This window comes from Phasianus colchicus, chromosome 15 (genome assembly GCF_987193195.1).
Source record: "Phasianus colchicus chromosome 15, bPhaCol1.hap1.1, whole genome shotgun sequence".
Classification (NCBI taxonomy): domain Eukaryota; kingdom Metazoa; phylum Chordata; class Aves; order Galliformes; family Phasianidae; genus Phasianus; species Phasianus colchicus.
In genome coordinates, this window is record NC_143450.1 from 2117191 (window position 1) to 2140376 (window position 23186).

General features: G+C 51.9%; 2 protein-coding genes across 2 annotated transcripts; both read left to right on the top strand.

The window, feature by feature from the left end:
* Nucleotides 1–1389: 1389 nt before the first annotated feature.
* Nucleotides 1390–4053, top strand: LOC149915853 (protocadherin beta-15-like). Its single transcript, XM_090150820.1, has one exon. The coding sequence runs from the start codon at nt 1591–1593 to the stop codon at nt 4030–4032; it is 2442 nt and encodes an 813-aa protein (XP_090006946.1). The 5' UTR covers nt 1390–1590; the 3' UTR covers nt 4033–4053.
* A 6498-nt stretch (nt 4054–10551) lies between these two features.
* Nucleotides 10552–20970, top strand: LOC149915854 (protocadherin beta-4-like). Its single transcript, XM_090150969.1, has 2 exons — nt 10552–13980; nt 20933–20970. Exon 1 carries the CDS (start codon nt 10955–10957, stop codon nt 13388–13390), a length of 2436 nt encoding a protein of 811 aa, XP_090007095.1. The 5' UTR covers nt 10552–10954; the 3' UTR covers nt 13391–13980; nt 20933–20970.
* The last annotated feature ends 2216 nt before the right edge of the window (nt 20971–23186 follow it).

A 23186-nucleotide genomic window follows, 5' to 3' on the forward strand; every position in this document is an offset into this window, starting at 1 on the left:
GCACCAACTGGTCTTTGCTCCATTAACTAGTACTCGGTGGGCACAGCCCTCTAACCAGATCCTTACGCAAAGAAGGATATACCTGTTTCCAGGCCACGGGCAGCCAGTTTCCCCAGAAGAATACTGTGAGAGACCGTGTCAAAGGCTTTGCTGAAGTCTAGGTAGACTACATCAACATCTTTTCTCTCATCTTTGAGTTTTGTCATGCAGTCCTAGAAGGAGATGAGGCTGGTAAAACACAACCTGCCTTTCATGTGCTGGCGAGGCCAGATCCCCTGGATGCCACGCAAGTGCCATGTGATCTCACCCAAGATGATTTGCTCCATGTCTTTACCTGGTACCAAGGTCAGGCTGAGAGGCCTGTAGTTTCCCGGATCCTCCTTACAGCCCTTCTTGTAGATGGGAGTCACATCGGCAAGCCTCCAACCTCCAGATAACCAGGAGTGCTGCTAGATGGTGGAGAGCAGCTCGGCAATCAACTCCACCAGTTCCCTCAGCACCCTAGGATGGAGCACATCTGGCCCCGTGGCCTTATAACAGTCCAGATGGAGAAGGAGCTCTCTCCCTGTCTCTGCCTGAATCACTGGTGTGTATTCCAAGTAGCATCCCAGACTTCCACATGCGGGCTTGATGTTCCCTGAGAATAAATGATCTGCCTAAGGGGAGATGCAAAGAAAGGTGTTGAGGACCTCAGCCTTCTCTTTATCCTCAGATAAGGAAGAAGTATTCATTGTGTTCGGATGGATTGTAAGACAAATCCAGGAATTTTATCAGAGCACAATGTGTGAAATGGAACAGTGACAAGAGTGTAAAAGCGGCCATCAGTTTTGTGCAATCAGTTTTAATCTGGGACTGCTGTTTTACTGGAACGAGTGACCTTTAAGATCCCAGAATTGACTGAACCTGCTCACGCTTCCCTGTTGTGTGTGCTCAGGGCCTGGACATTGGCAGCAATGACATTCAGGTATATTACTGAGGTTTCTCAATGGGAGTGAAGAGCAGCAGGAACAATACGGTGTGCAGATTTTGTCTTAGACTGCATGAATTTTCACTTATTTTATTTTCATTTTTCCGCTTGGATTGTGATTGAGCATTGTCTTATGTGTTCCCCTTGAAATATACAGTTCTCCAAACAGAGAAACTAATTGCCGCGCCGCGTGTGGAAATGTTGAATTAAAAGTGCAACGCCACCGAATATTTGGAGACAGACGCTGCGTTGTGCTGCGTGTTTTCTGCTTCCTTCTCCGCTGCGTGCGGCGGCGAGAGGCCGCGGGCAGGAGCGCGTCCCGTCCCTGGAGCAGTCCCGGCGCGGGCCGCAGGGTGGTGCTCGTGGCCAAGGCGTCGCCGAGCGGCTGCGGGCGGGGAGAGGCCGAGCCCAGCGCAGCGCAGCGCAGCCGGGAGGAGGCGGCGGAGAGCGGCGGCGGAGAGCGGCGGCGAGCCGTTGTCCGTGCTGCCGTGAGGTCCGCGTGAGCCGCCGGCGGGCCGTGGCGGCCGCGCTGCCGCCGGGCTCCGTCCGCACTCGGCGAGAGGCGGCGAGGGAGGCGAGCGGGGAGGGAGGCCGTCCGGCCGGAGGCTGTCCGCCGCCCCGCCATGGCGGCTGCGAGGCAAGTGGTGTGTGTGTGGGCTTTGCTGGGCGTGCCTTTGCTGGGCGTTCGCTGCGAGCCCATCCGCTACTCCGTGGCCGAGGAGGGCGAGAGCGGCTCGCCGGTGGCCGACGTGGCGCAGGACGCGGGGCTGGCCCCGGCGCAGCTCTCGGCTCGCCGGGCGCGCATCGCCTCGCCGGCCGGCCGGCAGCACTTTCGCTTGGAGCGCGGCAGCGGCCGCCTCGTTGTCGCCGAGCGGCTCGATCGGGAGGAGATGTGCGGCCGCTCCCGCACCTGCACGCTCGCCTTCGAGCTGCTGCTCGCCGACCCGCTGCAGTTCTTCCCCATTGAGGTGTCGGTGGAGGACATCAACGACCACTCGCCGGTCTTCCCGGACGAACGGGTGACTTTTGAGATCCCGGAGTTTACTGAAGCTGGCTCCCGTTTCCCTGTGGAGGCTGCTCGAGACCTGGACATTGGCAGCAATGACATCCAGGCTTACAGCATCGTTCCTGAGAATGAGTACTTCAGTGTCTTCACTCAGAATCTGCGTGAGGGCAATATGAATGTTGAACTCGTTTTGCAACAGCCTCTGGACAGAGAGGAGCAGCCGGAGATGGATTTCACTCTCGTTGCCATGGATGGGGGCTCTCCACCCAGGACTGGTTCCACCCGAGTCCACATCACAGTTCTGGATGTAAATGACAATAAACCCATTTTCACCCAGGACACATATACAGGACACATTGTGGAAAGTGCCCCTGAGGGCTCTTTAGTTCTCCGTGTGACGGCCACGGATGCAGATGTTGGAATTTATGGTGACATTTCCTATCAGTTCAGCCAAGCGGTAGGCCAGAGCCAGCCAGCATTTACAATCAACAGCAAGAACGGAGAAATTCGAGTAATGGAACCTCTGGATTTTGAGGCTGCAAAGACACACGAGCTGAGTGTGCGGGCTACAGATGGTGGAGGACTCTGGACACTCTGCCATGTGCTGATTGAGGTGGTGGATGTGAATGACAATGCACCAGAGATCGTGGTCAGTTCCTTCAGCAACCCTATCCCTGAGAATGCAGCACCTGGGACAGTGGTCGCACTGTTTGCTGTCAGGGATCAGGATTCCGGTGTGAATGGGCAGGTCAGCTGTGCCCTGGAAGAGCAGCTCTCCTTCTCGCTCCGGCCAGCCTTCAAGAACTACTACGAGCTGGTGACCGTGGGCACGTTGGACCGGGAGGAGAGAGCCCAGCAGACGGTGGTTGTCAGTGCAGCAGATGCAGGGTCTCCTCCTCTGAGCAGCAGCCACACGTTCAGCGTGGACATCTCGGACGTCAACGACAACGCCCCCGTCTTCAACCAGACGTCGTACACCATGTACGTGCACGAGAACAACGTCCCCGCGCTGCGCGTCGGCGCCGTGAAGGCAACGGACGCGGACGCGGGAGCCAACGGCAAGGTGAGCTATTCCCTGGTGCCGGCCCATCCGCCAGAGCGAGAGCCCTGCTCGTGCGTGTCCGTGAACTCCGAGAACGGAGGCGTGTTCGTGCTGCGGCCGCTGGACTACGAGCAGCTGAGGCAGCTGGAGGTGGTGGTGAGCGCTGCCGACGCGGGGTCCCCTCCCCTCAGCAGCACCGTCCGCGTCCGCCTGCTGGTGGTGGACGAGAACGACAACGCGCCGCTGGTGCTGCACCCCAGCGCGCAGGACGGCAGCCCTCCGTGGAGCGAGCCGGTGCCCGCGTGGGCCGAAGCGGGGGAGCTGGTGAGCAAAGTGGTGGCCGTGGACGCCGACTCGGGTCAGAACTCGTGGCTTTCGTACGCGCTGCTGAGGGCCACGGAGCCGGGGCTGTTTGCCGTGGGCGCCCAAAGCGGGGAGGTGCGCCTGAGGAGGGCGCCGACGGAGAGGGACGCGGCCAAGCAGAAGCTCGTCGTGCTGGTGCGGGACAACGGGCGGCCGCCGCTGTCGGCCACCGCAGCGCTCAGCGTGCTCCTCCTGCGCGGCTCCCGGGACGCTCAGCTGCCGCAGCAGAGCCCCGGCGCACACGACGAGGACGGCTCCCTCACCGCCTCTTTAATCGTCGCCTTGGTCTTGGTGTCGCTCCTCTTCTTGGTGTCGGCGGCGGCCTTTGCGGCTTGCAGGGCGTGCAAGAGCAAGGAGCCGAGCAGCGGGCACGTGCTTGACGGCCCCAGCGGCGTGCAGAGCTACGTGGCCGATGGGGCCGCTGCCGGGACCCTGCCCCACGCCTATTGCTACGAGCTCAGCCTCACCACGGGCTCGGGCGAGAGCGAGTTCAAGTTCCTCAAGCCCGTCCTCCCCAGCCTGCCAGCGCAGCGCTGCAGCACGGGGGTGTCTGGCGACGATGCGGAGCGTTTCCCTGCTGTCCCTGTCAGCGTGGGGGATGCTGATGTCGAGAGCCCCGGGATGCAGTCGGTGGGACAGTTTAATGGCTTTTAGTTAGCACTGGCTCTGCATTAGCAGCTGATTCATGCCTTGTTTATAGCGGTTTATGTTATTTCAGAGTTAACTCCATGTCCCCATGGTTAGATCTGCATTTGTAGTTTACATCCCATTTCACAAGGAACGTAACTGTAATTGGAAGCTGTGGATAGGGAAAAGGGAGAGTGTTCTTTCTGAGTCTCACCTAGATTTCAGTCCCTCAGCCTTGTTGCGCTTGCCACAACAGAAATTGCCTGTCTTTCAAGACGTCCACACACGTGTGTTTATGCTGACAGCCCATCTGTCATTTGGATGAGGACAGAGCTTGCAGGATGTGAGGGCTGGATTTTGTGCCATCTGTTAAGCGAGCAGAATTCATCACTTGCAACAGTTGGCTTCCTTTAGCTGATGAGGGCTTTCATCAAAGCCTTTCCAGGCATGCCAGTGAGTGAGGAGAGTGGGACCTGCCAATGCTCCAGCCGGGAAATACCTTTGTCCTGCTATATTTGAACTTCCAGCCAAGTTCACTCGATGCACAGGGAGTTGCAGCTTCGCTTTTTGAACGTGGGCTGCATTGTCTGACGTTAATGGCAGTCATGAAGAGGGTAAGAAAGTTTTGTTTCATTTCCCCATTTTGCAAGTTCTCTCTATCACTTCATTTTTGTTCATGTTGAATGCCATCGGTGTGTGCTGCTATCCTTTGCAGTGAAAGATTCTTTTTGTGTTGGAGTGCTTTTGCATAAATGCTTCAGTAATTCTAACTTGAGATGGAGCAAGAGCAGATAGACCTGGGGCAGAACTGGCATGGCTGAGGATCCACTGGCAGTCTACTGGGCAGCATCTGAGTGTTTAAGAGAGCTCTAAGAGGGACTGGTTGTTTGTATTTGTCGGGAATGCTACGTGTTCCCTCTACTCCCTTAAGTAGCAACAACGCGATGCATGTTTTATACGTGTCATGGAAAGACAGCATTCCGATGTGTTCTGTCAGTTTCTGCACTGCCTCTGTAGTGGGGTTCTTTCCACGGTGCCCAGCTCATTTTGTGTCCCATGTGCTGGGTGATCATTTGGGCCATGCTTATGCGTGTGGGGGACGCAGAAGTGCAGAGCTGCAGGGCTCAGTGTGTGGGGCAGTTTTCTGGGTGTTCCATTCAGTAGCACCTGTGAGTCTGCACAGCCGGTGTCCTTGTGGCTGGAGAAAGGAAGGGCTGTGTGCAATGGACTTGAGCTCGAGCGGGAAGCTGCATTTGCAATTGGCATCCCCCATTCCCAGAACGCTGAGTGAGAAGGAAGGTTTGCCTGCATGTTCTGTGCAGGAAAGTGTCAGAGAGAAATGTGCAGCATGTTTTGAGAGTGCTGCTGTGGTTTGCTGTGTGTGGAGCTGTGCATTGCAACAGGTGCAGGCATTGCATTCTTGCTTTGCCGAGTTGTGCTTCTCCCTGTGAATGCTGTGTGTTTTGCCTCCTGGTCATGATGTCTCTCCATCCAGCCGTGCTGTTATGCAGCCACTCTGATGCATTCTGCTGCAGCTCAGCTGTTCAATTGGGTCATTTTTGGGACACACCGTCATGCATGTTGTGCAGCGCCCTGTCTTGCCCGAGCTGCATTGTGGTAATAGGAATTGTGTTGGTCTGCATATCAATACACTTCTCTGAAAGTAATACCTCCTATTTATTCCCATAGAAACTTTGACAATGAGTACAATAACACTGTTGTTTGGAGCAGATTCACAGCTACAAAATGATATTTTTTATCATTGTCACCATCACAGCTGTGCGTATTGAGCAGCGGTGTACAGGAGTTGGTATATTGTGCTCATAATAATCTGCAGCAGTGGAGGTGACCCTCTGTGGCTACTGCTAAAATGTGGCACTCACTGGCTCACGGTGCTCACATCTACTGACTGGTCTCCATAAACATTCAGCAAGTGTTGCTCAATGTCCGTGATGGAATATTATCTACATGGAGTATTTCATTGACAATTATAGTTTCTCACATTCTTCTCTGTCAGATGGCATTTTGTCAGACTGCCCCTCTGCTGCCATCTGCCAAACATATCAGAAGGTAATGGGATATTGGTGGGAAGGTTCAACCTCGGCTGCCATACCTTCAACATCCGCTTTGTCTATCTTTGGGCTCCACAATAAAATGGGAGGCATTGCTTTCAGGGCATGCCTCATTGATACCATAATATCATTATGTAAGTCACAACACATTCCAGTTTGTCATATTTGTCTGTAAACTCCATAAAAAGTGAATAAACGCATAAAAGTAGTGGAAAATTTGTTGGTTTTTTTCACTGAAACCAATGCATCAGGCTGGTATGGTTGCAGCGGTTGTAATTCTTACTGAGATCTCAATGAGTTCATGAAAGATTTTTGATGAAGTGTCACTCCTCCTATATTTCATTCTTGATAATAGTTCTTCACAAATGGATATGCTGCCCAAAAGTAATGACGTGAATAAATGCTGACAGTGAATAGAGTGATGTTTCTCTGTGATATGATTGTGAAAGTCTTCCCCAGCCAGGGCTCTAGCTGCATGGCCCAAGGTGCAGAAAGCAAAGGTAAGAACTGGGAGAAGGAAGATCTGCATGCTGTCAGTGAAGATCAAATTGGTGATCATCTAAAGAAGCTGCAGGTGCACAAGTGCATGGGACCCAGTGAGATTTGTTCACGGGTTCTGCGTCAGATGAGTTTACATAGCCATTATCCATCATATTTGACGGGTGATGGCAGTTTTGTGAAGTTCTCACTGATTGGAAAATTGGAAATATAACCCTCATGTTGAAGAAGGGAAAAAAGAAGACGCAGTGATTTGAAGGCCACTCCACTCAGTCTCACCTCTGTGCCTGGCAAGATCGTGGAGCAGATCATTTTGAAGACCCTTTGGAGGCACCTGGAGAACAGAGGAGGTGATTGGTGGTGACCAACATGGCTTCAGCAAGGGCAAGTCATGCCTGACAAACCTGGTGGCCTTTCATGATGAACTTACAGCATCAGTGGAGAAATGGAAAGCAACTGATGTCATCTACGTGGACTTGTGAAAGGTTTGATAAGGTTCCGCATGACATCTGATCAGCAAATTGGAGAGAAATTGATGTGATGGACAGACCAGTTGGTGCTCAAGGAATTGACTGGATGGTCACGCTCAGAGAGTTGTAGTCAATACCGTGATGTGCAGGTGGAGACCGCTGATGTGTGTCTGTCCTCAGGGATCACAGCTGGGAGTGGTGTTGTTTAACATCTTTGGACGTGCCATGGCCAGTGGAATTGAGTGCACGCTCAGCAGTACTGCAGATGACACAGAGCTGAGTGATGCAATTGACATACTGCTAGAGGGAAGGGATGCCATCCAGAGGAACCTGGTGGGGCTGAGGAGGTGGTCCCATGCCAACCTCATGAAAGTCAAGCAAGACAATTGTGATGTCCTATGTCTGGTTCCAGCCAATCCCTCGAACAGATAAGGTTGGGCAGAGAGTATCTTGAGAACAAGGCTGTGGAGCAAGATTAGGTGGTGTGAGTTGGTGAAAGACCTACATGGGCAGCCATAGAATCAAAGAATCACAAGATTGGATGCAACCTGCAAGATCATCCAGTCCAGCTGTCCTCCCACCATCATTGCTACCAAAAGCACTAAACCATATCTCGTAGCTCCTCATTCATATGCCTCATGAACACTTTCGAGGGACTGCAACTCCACCACCTCTCTGGGAAAGCCATTCCAGTGCCTGACCACTCTCTGAGACAAAAAAGTTCTTCCTTATGTCTATCCCAAACCTCCTCTGGTACAACTTGCAGCCATTTCCTTGGGTCCTGTCTGTTGCCTGGGAGAAGGGGCCAAACCCCTCCTCATCACAACCTCTCTTCAGGAAGTTGTAGAGTGTAATGAGGTCTCCCCTGAGCCTCCTCTTCTCCTGTCTAAACAGTACCAGCTCCCTCAGCTGCTCCTCATAAGACTTGCGCTCCAGACCCGTCACCAGTTTCGTTGCCCGTCTCTGGACACATTCCATGGCCTCAAGGTCTTTCTTGCAGTGAGGGACCCAAAACTGAACACAGTACTCGAGGTGTGGCCTCCCCAGTGCTGAGTACAGGGGGATGATTCCATCTCTGCTCCAGCTGGCCACTCTATTTTTAGTGCAGGCCAGGATGCTGCAGGCCCTCTTGGCCACCTGGGCACACTGTCATCTCATATTCAGTCGAGCATCAACCAACACCTCCAACTCTTCACAATCATCCAGCCACCCATCCCCAAGCCTGCAGTGCTGCATGGGGTTATTGTGGCCAAAGAGAAGGACTCGTCACTTGGCCTTGCTGAACCTCATCTCATTCACCTCAGCCCAGCGATCCAGCTTATCTAGATCCCTCTGAAGGGCCTCCCAACTCCCAGGCAGATCATCTCCACCTCCCAACTTGATGTCATCTGCAAACGTACTGAGGGCTTAATCCCCTCATCTAGTTCATCGATAAAGACATTAAACAAGATGGGCCCCATTACCGACCCCTGAGGGACGCTGCTTGTAGTGAGTCACCAGCTGGTCTTTGCTCCATTAACTAGTACTCGGTGGGCACAGCCCTCTAACCAGTTCCTTACCCAAAGAAGGATATACCTGTTTCCAGGCCACGGGCAGCCAGTTTCCCCAGAAGAATACTGTGAGAGACCGTGTCAAAGTCTTTCCTGAAGTCTAGGTAGACTACATCAACATCTTTTCTCTCATCTTTGAGTTTTGTCATGCAGTCCTAGAAGGAGATGAGGCTGGTAAAGCACAACCTGCCTTTCATGTGCTGGCTAGGCCATATCCCCTGGATGCCACGCAAGTGCCATGTGATCTCACCCAAGATGATTTGCTCCATGACTTTATCTGGTACCAAGGTCAGGCTGTGAGGCCTGTAGTTTCCCGGATCTTCCTTACCGCCCTTCTTGTAGATGGGAGTCACATCGGCAAGCCTCCAATCTCCAGATAACCAGGAGTGCTGCTAGATGGTGGAGAGCAGCTCGGCAATCAACTGCACCAGTTCCCTCAGCACCCTAGGATGGAGCACATCTGGCCGCATAGACTTGTGACAGTCCAAATGGAGAAGGAGCTCTCTCCCTGTCTCTGCCTGAATCACCAGCGTGTATTCTGAGTAGCATGCAAGACTTCCAGATCAGGGCGTAAAGTGCCCTGAGGATCAGCACCACCTCCCAGCTTGATGTCATCTGCAGACTTACTGAGGGTTCTCTCAATCTTTTCATCTAGAACATCAATAAAGATGGAGCGGAGTACTGACCCCTGGGGGACAACCCATGAAACAGGTCGGCATGTGGACTTAACTCCATTAACCAGTACTTGATGGGCATGGCCCTCTAGGCAGCTCCTTACCCAAAGAAGTGTGTACCTGTCCAGGCCACGGGCAGCCAGTTTCCCCAGAAGAATACTGTGAGAGACTGTGTCAAAGGCTTTGCTGAAGTCTAGGTAGACTACATCAACAGCGTTTCCCTGTTGACCGGTCACCCAGTCTTGACCAGACTGGCATATGAGGTTGGTAAAGCATGAATGGCCTTTCATGAACCCATAAAGGCTGGTCCTGATCTTCCGTATGTCACAGACATGCCGTGTGATCTCACCCAGGATGATTTGCTCCATGACTTTACCTGGTACCAAGGTCAGGCTGAGAGGCCTGTAGTTCGCCGGATCATCCTTACACCCTTCTTGTAGGTGGGAGTCACATCGGCAAGTCTCCAATCCTCTGGGACCTCTGCAGACAAGCAGCAGCGCTGGTAGATAGTGGCAAGAGGCTCAACAATCACCTCCTCCAGCTCCCTCAGCACCCCAGGATGGTGCCCATCTAGCCCCGTGGCCTTATGACAGTCCAGATGGGGTGTAGCTCTCTCCCTATCTCTGTCTGAATCACTGGTGTGTATTCCGAGTAGCATGCAAGACTTCCACATGCGGGCTTGATGTTCCCTGAGAATAAATGATCTGCCTAAGGGGAGATGCAAAGAAAGGTGTTGAGGACCTCAGCCTTCTCTTTATCCTCAGATAAGGAAGGCTCAGATTCATTGTGTTCGGATGGATTGCAAGACAAATCCAGGAATTTTATCAGAGCACAATGTGTGAAATGGAACAGTGACAAGAGTGTAAAAGCGGCCATCAGTTTTGTGCAATCCCTTTTAATCTGGGACTGCTGTTTTACTGGAACGAGTGACCTTTAAGATCCCAGAATTGACTGAACCTGCTCAAGCTTCCCTGTTGTGTGTGCTCAGGGCCTGGACATTGGCAGCAACGACATTCAGGTATATTACTGAGGTTTCTCAATGGGAGAGAAGAGCAGCAGGAACAATACGGTGTGCAGATATTGTCTTAGACTGCATGAATTTTCACTTATTTTATTTTCATTTTTCCGCTTGGATTGTGATTGAGCATTGTCTTATGTGTTCCCCTTAAAATATACAGTTCTCCAAACAGAGAAACTAATTGCCGCGCCGCGTGTGGAAATGTTTAATTAAAAATGCAACACCACTGAATATTTGGAGATTCTGACGCTGCGTTGTGCTGCGTATTTTCTGCTTCCTTCTCCGCTGCGTGCGGCGGCGAGAGGCCGCGGGCAGGAGCGCGTCCCGTCCCCGGAGCAGTCCCGGCGCGGGCCGCAGGGTGGTGCTCGTGGCCAAGGCGTCGCCGAGCGGCTGCGGGCGGGGAGAGGCCGAGCCCAGCGCAGCGCAGCGCAGCCGGGAGGAGGCGGCGGAGAGCGGCGGCGGAGAGCGGCGGCGGAGAGCGGCGGCGGAGAGCGGCGGCGGAGAGCGGCGGCGAGCCGTTGTCCGTGCTGCCGTGAGGTCCGCGTGAGCCGCCGGCGGGCCGTGGCGGCCGCGCTGCCGCCGGGCTCCGTCCGCACTCGGCGAGAGGCGGCGAGGGAGGCGAGCGGGGAGGGAGGCCGTCCGGCCGGAGGCTGTCCGCCGCCCCGCCATGGCGGCTGCGAGGCAAGTGGTGTGTGTGTGGGCTTTGCTGGGCGTGCCTTTGCTGGGCGTTCGCTGCGAGCCCATCCGCTACTCCGTGGCCGAGGAGGGCGAGAGCGGCTCGCCGGTGGCCGACGTGGCGCAGGACGCGGGGCTGGCCCCGGCGCAGCTCTCGGCTCGCCGGGCGCGCATCGCCTCGCCGGCCGGCCGGCAGCACTTTCGCTTGGAGCGCGGCAGCGGCCGCCTCGTTGTCGCCGAGCGGCTCGATCGGGAGGAGATGTGCGGCCGCTCCCGCACCTGCACGCTCGCCTTCGAGCTGCTGCTCGCCGACCCGCTGCAGTTCTTTCCTATTGAGGTGTCGGTGGAGGACATCAACGACCACTCGCCGGTCTTCCCGGACGAACGGGTGATCTTTAAGATCCCTGAGAGGGGAGACCCGGGCTCCCGATTCCCTGTGGCAGCAGCTCAGGACCTGGACATTGGCAGCAATGACATCCAGGCTTACAGCATCGTTCCTGAGAACGAGTACTTCAGTGTCTTCCTGCAGAGCGAGAGTGCCAAGTTTATAGAACTGATTTTGGAAAAGCCTCTGGACAGGGAGAAGCAGCCAGAACTGGATTTCAATCTCGTTGCCATAGATGGAGGCACTCCACCGCGGACAGGTTCCACTCAAATCCATATTGTTGTTCTGGATGTAAATGACAATGCTCCAGTCTTCACAGAGAAGGAGTATATTGGTCGCGTTTTGGAAAATGCCCCTGTAGGCTCTGTGGTTCTCCGAGTGGTTGCCGAAGATGCAGATGAGGGTGTTAATGGTGACATTTCCTATCAGTTCAGCCAATCAGCTGGAAGTAGCCATTTACTGTTCGCAATTAATTCCAGAACAGGTGAAATTGAAATTGCAGAGCCTTTAGATTTTGAGACCACACAAATACATGAGTTCACCGTCCAGGCAATTGACGGTGGGGGCCTCTCAGCCATGTGCAATGTGATAGTGGAGGTGGTGGATGTGAACGACAATGCACCCGAGATCGTGGTCAGTTCCTTCAGCAACCCTATCCCTGAGAATGCAGCACCTGGGACAGTGGTCGCACTGTTTGCTGTCAGGGATCAGGATTCCGGTGTGAATGGGCAGGTCAGCTGTGCCCTGGAAGAGCAGCTCTCCTTCTCGCTCCGGCCAGCCTTCAAGAACTACTACGAGCTGGTGACCGTGGGCACGTTGGACCGGGAGGAGAGAGCCCAGCAGACGGTGGTTGTCAGGGCAGCAGATGCAGGGTCTCCTCCTCTGAGCAGCAGCCACACGTTCAGCGTGGACATCTCGGACGTCAACGACAACGCCCCCGTCTTCAACCAGACGTCGTACACCATGTACGTGCACGAGAACAACGTCCCCGCGCTGCGCGTCGGCGCCGTGAAGGCAACGGACGCGGACGCGGGAGCCAACGGCAAGGTGAGCTATTCCCTGGTGCCGGCCCATCCGCCAGAGCGAGAGCCCTGCTCGTGCGTGTCCGTGAACTCCGAGAACGGAGGCGTGTTCGTGCTGCGGCCGCTGGACTACGAGCAGCTGAGGCAGCTGGAGGTGGTGGTGAGCGCTGCCGACGCGGGGTCCCCTCCCCTCAGCAGCACCGTCCGCGTCCGCCTGCTGGTGGTGGACGAGAACGACAACGCGCCGCTGGTGCTGCACCCCAGCGCGCAGGACGGCAGCCCTCCGTGGAGCGAGCCGGTGCCCGCGTGGGCCGAAGCGGGGGAGCTGGTGAGCAAAGTGGTGGCCGTGGACGCCGACTCGGGTCAGAACTCGTGGCTTTCGTACGCGCTGCTGAGGGCCACGGAGCCGGGGCTGTTTGCCGTGGGCGCCCAAAGCGGGGAGGTGCGCCTGAGGAGGGCGCCGACGGAGAGGGACGCGGCGAAGCAGAAGCTCGTCGTGCTGGTGCGGGACAACGGGCGGCCGCCGCTGTCGGCCACCGCAGCGCTCAGCGTGCTCCTCCTGCGCGGCTCCCGGGACGCTCAGCTGCCGCAGCAGAGCCCCGGCGCACACGACGAGGACGGCTCCCTCACCGCCTCTTTAATCGTCGCCTTGGTCTTGGTGTCGCTCCTCTTCTTGGTGTCGGCGGCGGCCTTTGCGGCTTGCAAGGCGTGCAAGAGCAAGGAGCCGAGCAGCGGGCACGTGCTTGTCGGCCCCAGCGGCGTGCAGAGCTACGTGGCCGATGGGGCCGCTGCCGGGACCCTGCCCCACGCCTATTGCTACGAGCTCAGCCTCACCACGGGCTCGGGCGAGAGCGAGTTCAAGTTCCTCAAGCCCGTCCTCCCCAGCCTGCCAGCGCAGCGCTGCAGCACGGGGGTGTCTGGCGACGATGCGGAGCGTTTCCCTGCTGTCCCTGTGAGCGTGGGGGATGCTGATGTCGAGAGCGCCGGGATGCAGTCGGTGGGACAGTTTAATGGCTTTTAGTTAGCACATTAGGGTCTGCATTAGCAGCTGATTCATGGCTTGTTTATAGCGGCTTATGTTATTTGATAGTTAACTCCATGTCCCCATGGTTAGATCTGCATTTGTAGATTACATCCCATTTCACAAGGAACGTAACCGTAATTGGAAGCTGTGGATAGGGAAAAGGGAGAGTGTGCTTTCTGAGTCTCACCTAGATTTCAGTCCCTCAGCCTTGTAGCTCTTGCCACAACAGAAATTGCCTGTCTTTCAAGATGTCCACACACGTGTGTTTATGCTGACAGCCCATCTGTCACCTGGATGAGGACAGAGCTTGCAGGATGTGAGGGCTGGATTTTGTGCCATCTGTTAAGCGAGCAGAGTTCATCAGTTGCAACGGTTGGCTTCATTTAGCTGATGTGGGCTTTCATCAAAGCCTTTCCAGGCATGCTAGTGAATGAGGAGAGTGGGACCTACCAATGCTCCAGCCGGGAAATACCTTTGTCCTGCTATATTTGAACTTCCAGCCAAGTTCACTCGATGCACAGGGAGTTGCATCTTCGCTTTTTGAACGTGGGCTGCATTGTCTGACGTTAATGGCTGTCATGAAGAGGGTAAGAAAGTTTTGTTTCAGTTCCCCATTTTGCAAGTTTCCTCTGTCACTTCATTTTTGTTCATGTTGAATGCCATTGGTGTTTGCTGCTATCCTTTGCAGTGAAAGATTCTTTTTGTGTTGGAGTGCTTTTGCATAAATGCTTCAGTAATTCTAACTTAAGTTGGAGCAAGAGCAGATAGACCTGGGGCAGAACTGGCATGGCTGAGGATCCACTGGCAGTCTACTGGGCAGCATCTCAGTGTTTAAGAGAGCTCCAAGAGGGGCTGGTTGTTTGTATTTGCCTGAATGCTACGTGTTCCCTCTACTCCCTTAAGCAGCAACAACACGATGCATGTTTTATAGGTGACATGGAAAGACAGGATTATGATGTGTTCTGTCAGTTTCTGCACTGCCTCTGTAGTGGGGTTCTTTGCACGGTGCCCAGTTCATTTGGTGTCCCATGTGCTGGGTGATCATTTGGGCCATGCTTATGCGTGTGGAGGATGCAGAAGTGCAGAGCTGTGGGGTTCAGTGTGTGGGGCAGTTTTCTAAGTGTTCCATTCAGTAGCACCTGTGAATCCACACAGCCGGTGTCTTTGTGGCTGGAGAAGGAAGGGCTGTGTGCAATGGCACTGAGCTCCAGCGGGAAGCTGCATTTGCAATTGGCATCCCCCATTCCCAGAACGCTGAGTGAGAAGGAAGGTTTGCCTGCATGTTCTGTGCAGGAAAGTGTCAGAGAGAAATGTGCAGCATGTTTTGAGAGTGCTGCTGTGGTTTGCTGTGTGTGGAGCCGTGTGTTTCAAGAGGTGCAGGCATTGCATTCTTGCTCTGCTGAGTTGTGCTTCTACCTGTGAACGCTGTGTGTTTTGCCTCCTGGTCATGATGTCTCTCCATCCAGCCGTGCTCTTATGCAGCCACTCTGCAGCTCAGCTGTTCAATTGGGTCATTGTTGGGACTCATCGTCATGCATGTTGTGCAGCCCCCTGTCTTGCCTGAGCTGCATTGTGGTAATAGGAATTGTGTTGGTCTGCATATCGATACACTTCTCTGAAAGTAATGCCTCCTATTTATTCCCATAGAAACTTCAGGAATGAGTACAATAACACTGTTGTTTGGAGCAGATTCACAGCTACAAAATGCTATTTTTTATCATAGTCACCATCACAGCCATGTGTATTGACCAGTGGTGCACAAGAGCCTGTATATTGTGCTCATAGTAATCTGCAGCAGTGGAGGTGACCCTCTCTTGCTACTGCTAAAACGCAGCACTCACCACCACACGGTGCTCACATCCACTGACTGGTCTCCATAAACATTCAGCAAGTGTTGCTCAGTGTCCGTGATGGAATATTTTCTGCATGGAGTATTTCATTGACAATTGTAGTTTCTCACATTCTTCTATGTCGGATGGCATTTTGTCAGACTGCCTCTCTGCTGCCATCTGCCAAACATATCAAAAGGCAATGGGATATTGGTGGGAAGGTTCAACCTCGGCTGCCATACCTTCAACATTCGCCTTGGCTATCTTTGGGCTCCACAATAAAATGGCAGGCATTGCTTTCAGAGCATGCCTCATTGATATCACAATATTATTACGTAACTAAGAAAACAATTACGCTTGTCATATTTGTCTGTAAACTCCATAAAAAGTGAACAAAGCCATAAAACTAGTGGGATATTTGTTGTTTTTTTTTTTTTTTCACTGAATCCAATGCATCAGGCTGGTTTGGTTGCAGCGGTTGCAGTTCTTACTGAGATCTCAATGACTTCATGAAAGATTTTTGATGAAATGTCACTCCTCCTATATTTCATTCTTGATAATAGTTCTTCACAAATGGATATGCTGCCCAAGAGTAATGACGTGAATAAATGGTGACGGTGAATTCAGTGATGTTTCTCTTTGATATGATTGTGAAAGTCTTCCCCAGCCAGGGCTCTAGCTGCATGGCCCAAGCTGCAGAAAGCAAAGGTAAGAACTGGGAGAAGTAAGATCTGCGTGCTGTCAGTGAAGATCAAATTGGTGATCATCTAAAGAAGCTGCAGATGTGCAAGTGCATGGGACCCATTGAAATCCATTCACGGGTTCTGAGGCAGACCAAGTTGCCAGGCCTCTATCCACCCATATTTGAAGGGTGATGGCAGTCTGGTGAAGTTCTCATTGGTTGGAAAATGGGAAATATAACCCTCATGTTGAAGAAGGGAAAAAAAGAAGATGCAGGGATTTGAAGGCCACTCAGTCTCACCTCTGTGCCTGGCAAGATCATGGAGCAGATCATCCTGAAGACCCTTTGGAGGCACCTGGAGAACAGAGGAGGTGATTGTTGGAAACCAACATGGCTTCAGCAAGGGCAAGTCATGCCTGACAAACGTGGTGGCCTTTTATGATGAAGTTATTGCGTTTGCAGTAAAAGGAAGAGCAACTGATGACATCTGCTTGTACTCGTGAGATGATTTAATGTGGTCATGTGTGACATCCTGATCACCAAATTGAAGAAAAAATGGATTTGATGGATGGATTTTGATTGCTGGATAAGGAAGTGGCTTTGTGGTTGCACTCACAGTGTTGCAATCATTGGCTCATTGTCCAATTGGAGACCGGTGATGGGCATCGGCCCTCAAGGATCAGTGCTGGGACTGTTTGTGTTTAACATCTTTGTAGGTGACATGGACGAGGAGATTGAGCACACCCTCAGCAAGTTTGCAGATGACACCAAGCTGAGTGGTGTGGTTGACATGCTAGAGGGAAGAGATGCCACCCAGACGGACCCGGTCAGGCTTGAGAGGTGGGCCCATGCCAACCTCATGAAGTTCAAGCAAGACAAGTGAGAAGTTGTGCACCTGGGTCAGGGCAATCCCTAGCTCAAATACAGGGTGGGCAGAGAATGGCTTGAGAGCAGCCCTGAGGAGAAGGATTTGGGAGTGTTGGTTGATGAAAGGAACTATGTGAGAGAGAGTGTGCTCTGCAGGCCAGAAGGCCAAAGCTTTCCTAGTTTGCATCAAGAGAAGCATGGCCAGCATGTTGAGAGTGGTGATTCTGCCCCTCTTGTTGGCTCTCTTTAGACCCCACTTGGAGTACTGTGTCCAGTTCTGGTGCCTGCTACACAAGAAGGCCATGGAGCTGCTGGAGCAGGTCCGGAGGAGGGCCGTGAAGATGATGAGAGGGCTGGAGCACCTCTGCTATGAGGGCATGCTGAGAGAGCTGGGGCCCTTTAGCCTGGAAAAGAGAAATGCTCTGAGAGGACCGTATTGTGGCCTTCCAGTACCTGAAGGGGCCACATAGAGCTGGGATGAGACTTTTATTGGGGCATGTAGTGACAGGATGAGGGGAAATGGCTTTAAAATGGAAGAAGGTGGATTTAGGCTAAGATCAGGAAGAAATTCTTTCGTGTGAGGGTGGTGAGGCACTGGAAGCAGTTACCAGAGATGCTGTGGATGCCCGCACCCTGAAAGCATCCAAGGCCAGGCTGGATGGGGCTGTGAGCAACCTGGTCTGGTGGCAGGTGTCCCTGCCTATAGCAGGAGAGTTGGAACTAGAGGATCTTCCAACCCTTCCAACCCAAACCATTCCAGGATTTATGAAATCTGGTAGAGACGAAGTCAGACTTTGTGTTGAATATTTGGTTGCAACTCTGTACATTCAATTTGGGAATTAACTGCTAATACATTTATATGAACAGGAAATAATATTCTATACATAAATTCCTGATTTATTTATTTCTTTTTTTTTGCAGTCCTGAAACCTATTTCCAAATTCCTTTCTCATGCTTGAAAGCACAGCACAGTTTTCATTGCTGTTCAGAGCGCTGTGTTTAGCAGATGTATGAAATTGCATACAGTTACTTTTTCTTTTCTTCCATTTTCATGTTTGCACTGTGCTTTCCTACTGACATATCTATTCTTTAATGTGTACTGCCACCCCACAGAGAATAAGGGAATGTTAGAAAGAAGATGCTTTGGCATAAAGTATTCACAATACGCTGACAATTTGTTATGTTGAATTATAAAGTCTAATGTTGTGAAGCAGGATGGTGTTGTCTGTTGAACAGTTACGAGAAGGGACTTGATGACATTCCTGTAATAAACTGGATGGTGTTGTTCTGACAAACTTTGTGGAGGTGGATTATTTTTAGGGGAGAGATCTGCAGAAGAAGCACAGTTTTCCAAACACTTGGGGGCCTTTTTACTGTTTGATGCTTGCAACAGAAGAAGTATTTACAAGATTTTCTCATCCCCCTGTCCTTGCCTCTGTGCTTCCTAAAGTGGCTGTGGTTGAGTTTGGGGCTGATTTTAGCGGGTGCACGGATTAGGGTGGGTCAGGCTGTCGGCCATCGGGGCAGGCGAGGAGGCGGGGAGGTGCCGGGCGCTGCAGCTTCGGCATGTTGTCCGAAGCGGCGTCTGGGCAGGAGCGTGGGCGCTCATTGCGGGAGCCGCCCGTGGTGGCGGCGTGTGTGAGCAGGCGGCTGTGGGGTGTGCGCGCGTGTGTCCCGGGTGCGTGCGGTGGCATGCGTGGTGGGGCTGAAGAGGTGTCCCATGCCAATCTCATGAAGTCCTACCAAGTCAAGCGGCCAGTCCTACGACTGCATCGAGAACAGATACAGGTTGGGTAGGAACTGTCTTGAGAGGGAGCCTGTGGAGAAAGACTTTGGATTGTCTGTTGGTGAAAGACCTAGATGGGCGGCCACAGAATCTTAGAATCATAGAATCACAAGATTGGAACGGACCTGCAACATCATCCACTCCAAGTGACCTCCTATTGCCATTGCTACCAAAAGCACTAAACCATATCTCGTAACTCCTCATCCAGATGCCTCTTGAACACTGCCAGGGATGGCGACACCACCACCTCTCTGGGCAGCCATTCCAGTGCCCCCTGCGGGACGCTGCGTGTAATGAGTCACCAGCTGGTCTTTGCTCCATTAACTAGTACTCGGTGGGCACAGCCCTCTAACCAGTCCCTTACCCAAAGAAGGATATACCTGTTTCCAGGCCATGGGCAGCCAGTTTCCCCAGAAGAATACTGTGAGAGACCATCTCAAAGGCCTAGCTGAAGTCTAGGTAGACTACATTAACATCTTTTCTCTCATCTTTAAGTTTTGTCATGCAGTCCTAGAAGGAGATGAGGTTGGTAAAGCACAACCTGCCTTTCCTGTGCTGGCTAGGCCAGATCCCCTGGACACCACGCACGTGCCATGTGATCTCACCCAAGATGATTTGCTCCATGACTTTACCTGGTACTGAGGTCACGCTGACAGGCCTGAAGTTTCCCGGATCCTCCTTACAGCCCTTCTTGTAGATGGGAGTCACATCGGCAAGCCTCCAATCCTCTGGGATCTCTGCAGCCAACCAGGAGTGCTGGTAGATGGCGGAGAGCAGCTCAGCAATCACTTCCACCAGCTCCCTCGCCACCTCACAGTGCTCACATCCACTGTCTGGTCTCCATAAACATTCAGCAAGTGCTGCACAATGTCCGTGGTTGGAATATTTTCTGCATGGCGTATTTCACTGACAGTTGTTGTTTCTCACCTTCTTCTATGTCTGATGGCATTTTGTCAGACTGCCCCTCTGCTGCCATCTGCCATACGTATCAAAAGGCAATGGGATATTGGTGGGAAGGTTCAACCTCGGCTGCCATACCTTCAACATCCACCTTGGCTATCTTTGGGCTCCACAGTGAAATGGGAGGCGTTGCTTTCAGAGCATCCCTCATTGGTATCACAATATCATTATGTAAGTAAGAAAACGTTATGTTTGTCATATTTGTCTGTAAAATCCATAAGAAGTGAAGAAAGCCATAAAACTAGTTGGATGTTTGATGCTTTTTTTCACTGAAACCAATGCATCAGGCTGGTTTGGTTGCAGCGGTTGCAATTGTTACTGAGATCTCAATGACTTCATGAAAGATTTTTGATGAAATGTCACTCCTCCTATATTTCATTCTTGATAATAGTTCTTCACAAATGGATATGCTGCCCAAGAGTAATGACGTGAATAAATGGTGACGGTGAATTCAGTGATGTTTCTCTTTGATATGATTGTGAAAGTCTTCCCAGCCAGGGCTCTAGCTGCATGGCCCAAGATGCAGAAAGCAAAGGTAAGAACTGGGAGAAGGAAGATCTGCGTGCTGATTAGAAACTTCAGCAATGAGTACAATAACACTGTTGTTTGGAGCAGATTCACAGCTACAAAATGCTATTTTTTATCATTGTCACCATCACAGCTGTGCATATTGAGCAGCGGTGTACAGGAGTCGGTATATTGTGCTCATAATAATCTGCAGCAGTGGAGGTGACCCTCTGTGGCTACTGCTAAAATGCGGCACTCACTGGCTCACGGTGCTCACATCTACTGACTGGTCTCCATAAACATTCAGCAAGTGTTGCTCAATGTCCATGATGGAATATTATATACATGGAGTATTTCATTGACAATTATAGTTTCTCACATTCTTCTCTGTCAGATGGCATTTTGTCAGACTGCCCCTCTGCTGCCATCTGCCAAACATATCGGAAGGTAATGGGATATTGGTGGGAAGCTTCAACCTTGGCTGCCATAACTTCAACATCCGCCTTGTCTATCTTTGGGCTCCACAATAAAATGGGAGGCATTGCTTTCAGGGCATGCCTCATTGATATCACAATATCATTATGTAAGTCACAAAACATTCCAGTTTGTCATATTTGTCTGTAAACTCCATAAAAAGTGAATAAACCCATAAAAGTATTGGAAAAATTGTTGTTTTTTTTCACTGAAACCAATGCATCAGGCTGGTTTGGTTGCAGCGGATGTAATTCTTACTGAGATCTCAATGAGTTCATGAAAGATTTTTGATGAAGTGTCACTCCTCCTATATTTCATTCTTGATAATAGTTCTTCACAAATGGATATGCTGCCCCAAAGTAATGACGTGAATGAATGGTGACGGTGTATTGAGTGATGTTTCTCTGTGATATGATTGTGAAAGTCTTCCCCAGCCAGGGCTCTAGCTGCATGGCCCAAGGTGCAGAAAGCAAAGGTAAGAACTGGGAGAAGGAAGATGTGTGTGCTGTCAGTGAAGATCAAATTGGTGATCATCTAAAGAAGCTGCAGGTGCTCAAGTGTATGGGACCAAATGAGATCCATTCACGGGTTCGGAGGCGGATGAGGTTGCCAAGCCATTATCCAAAATATTTGAAGGGTGATGGCATTCTGGTGAAGTTCTAATTGTTTGGAAAACTGGAAATATAACCCTCATGTTGAACAAGGGAAAAAAAAGAAGACACAGTGATTTGAAGGCCACTCCACTCAGTCTCACCTCTGTGCCTGGCAAGATCGTGGAGCAGATCATTTTGAAGACCCTTTGGAGGCACATGGAGAACAGAGGAGGTGATTGGTGGAAACCAACATGGCTTCAACAGGGGCAAGTCATGCCTGACAAACCTGGTTGCCTTTCATGATGAACTTACAGCATCAGTGGAGAAATGGAAAGCAACTGATGTCATCTATGTGGACTTGTGAAAGGTTTGCTAAGGTTCCGCATGACATCTGATCAGCAAATAGGAGAGAAATTGATGTGATGGACAGACCAGTTGGTGCTCAAGGAATTGGCAGGATGGTCACGCTCAGAGAGTTGTAGTCAATACCGCGATGTGCAGGTGGAGACCGCTGATGTGTGTCTGTCCTGAGGGATCACAGCTGGGAGTGGTGTTATTTGACATCTTTGGACGTGCCATGGCCAGTGGAATTGAGTGCACGCTCAGCAGTACTGCAGATGACACAGAGCTGAGTGATGCAATTGACATACTGCTAGAGGGAAGGGATGCCATCCAGAGGAACCTGGTGGGGCTGAGGAGGTGGTCCCATGCCAACCTCATGAAAGTCAAGCAAGACAATTGTGATGTCCTATGTCTGGTTCCAGCCAATCCCTCGAACAGATAAGGTTGGGCAGAGAGTGTGTTGAGAGCAAGGCTGTGGAGAAAGATTAGGTGGTGTGAGTTGGTGAAAGACCTACATGGGCAGCCATAGAATCAAAGAATCACAAGATTGGATGCAACCTGCCAGATCATCCAGTCCAGCTGTCCTCCCACCATCATTGCTACCAAAAGCACTAAACCATATCTCGTAGCTCCTCATCCATATGCCTCATGAACACTTTCCAGGGACTGCAACTCCACCACCTCTCTGGGACAGCCATTCCAGTGCCTGACCACTCTCTGAGACAAAAAAGTTCTTCCTTATGTCTATCCCAAACCTCCTCTGGTACAACTTGCAGCCATTTCCTTGGGTCCCGTCTGTTGCCTGGGAGAAGGGGCCAAACCCCTCCTCATCACAACCTCTCTTCAGGAAGTTGTAGAGTGTAATGAGGTCTCCCCTGAGCCTCCTCTTCTCCAGACTAAACAGTGCCAGCTCCCTCAGCTGCTCCTCATAAGACTTGAGCTCCAGACCCGTCACCAGTTTCGTTGCCCGTCTCTGGACACATTCCATGGCCTCAAGGTCTTTCTTGCAGTGAGGGACCCAAAACTGAACACAGTACTCGAGGTGCGGCCTCCCCAGTGCTGAGTACAGGGGGATGATTCCATCTCTGCTCCAGCTGGCCACTCTATTTTTAGTGCAGGCCAGGATGCTGCAGTCCCTCTTGGCCACCTGGGCACACTGTCCTCTCATATTCAGTCGAGCATCAACCTACACCTCCAACTCTTCACAATCATCCAGCCACCCATCCCCAAGCCTGCAGTGCTGCATGGGGTTATTGTGGCCAAAGAGAAGGACTCGTCACTTGGCCTTGCTGAACCTCATCTCATTCACCTCAGCCCAGCGATCCAGCTTATCTAGATCCCTCTGAAGGGCCTCCCAACTCCCAGGAAGATCATCTCCACCTCCCAACTTGATGTCATCTGCAAACGTACTGAGGGCTTAATCCCCTCGTCTAGTTCATCGATAAAGACATTAAACAAGATGGGCCCCATTACCGACCCCTGAGGGACGCTGCTTGTAGTGAGTCACCAGCTGGTCTTTGCTCCATTAACTAGTACTCGGTGGGCACAGCCCTCTAACCAGTTCCTTACCCAAAGAAGGATATACCTGTTTCCAGGCCACGGGCAGCCAGTTTCCCCAGAAGAATACTGTGAGAGACCGTGTCAAAGTCTTTCCTGAAGTCTAGGTAGACTACATCAACATCTTTTCTCTCATCTTTGAGTTTTGTCATGCAGTCCTAGAAGGAGATGAGGCTGGTAAAGCACAACCTGCCTT

Bases quoted from the DNA above. Each gene is read 5' to 3' on its own strand.
- LOC149915854 (XM_090150969.1), top strand. From the start codon at position 10,955: ATGGCGGCTGCGAGGCAAGTGGTGTGTGTGTGGGCTTTGCTGGGCGTG.
- LOC149915853 (XM_090150820.1), top strand. From the start codon at position 1,591: ATGGCGGCTGCGAGGCAAGTGGTGTGTGTGTGGGCTTTGCTGGGCGTG.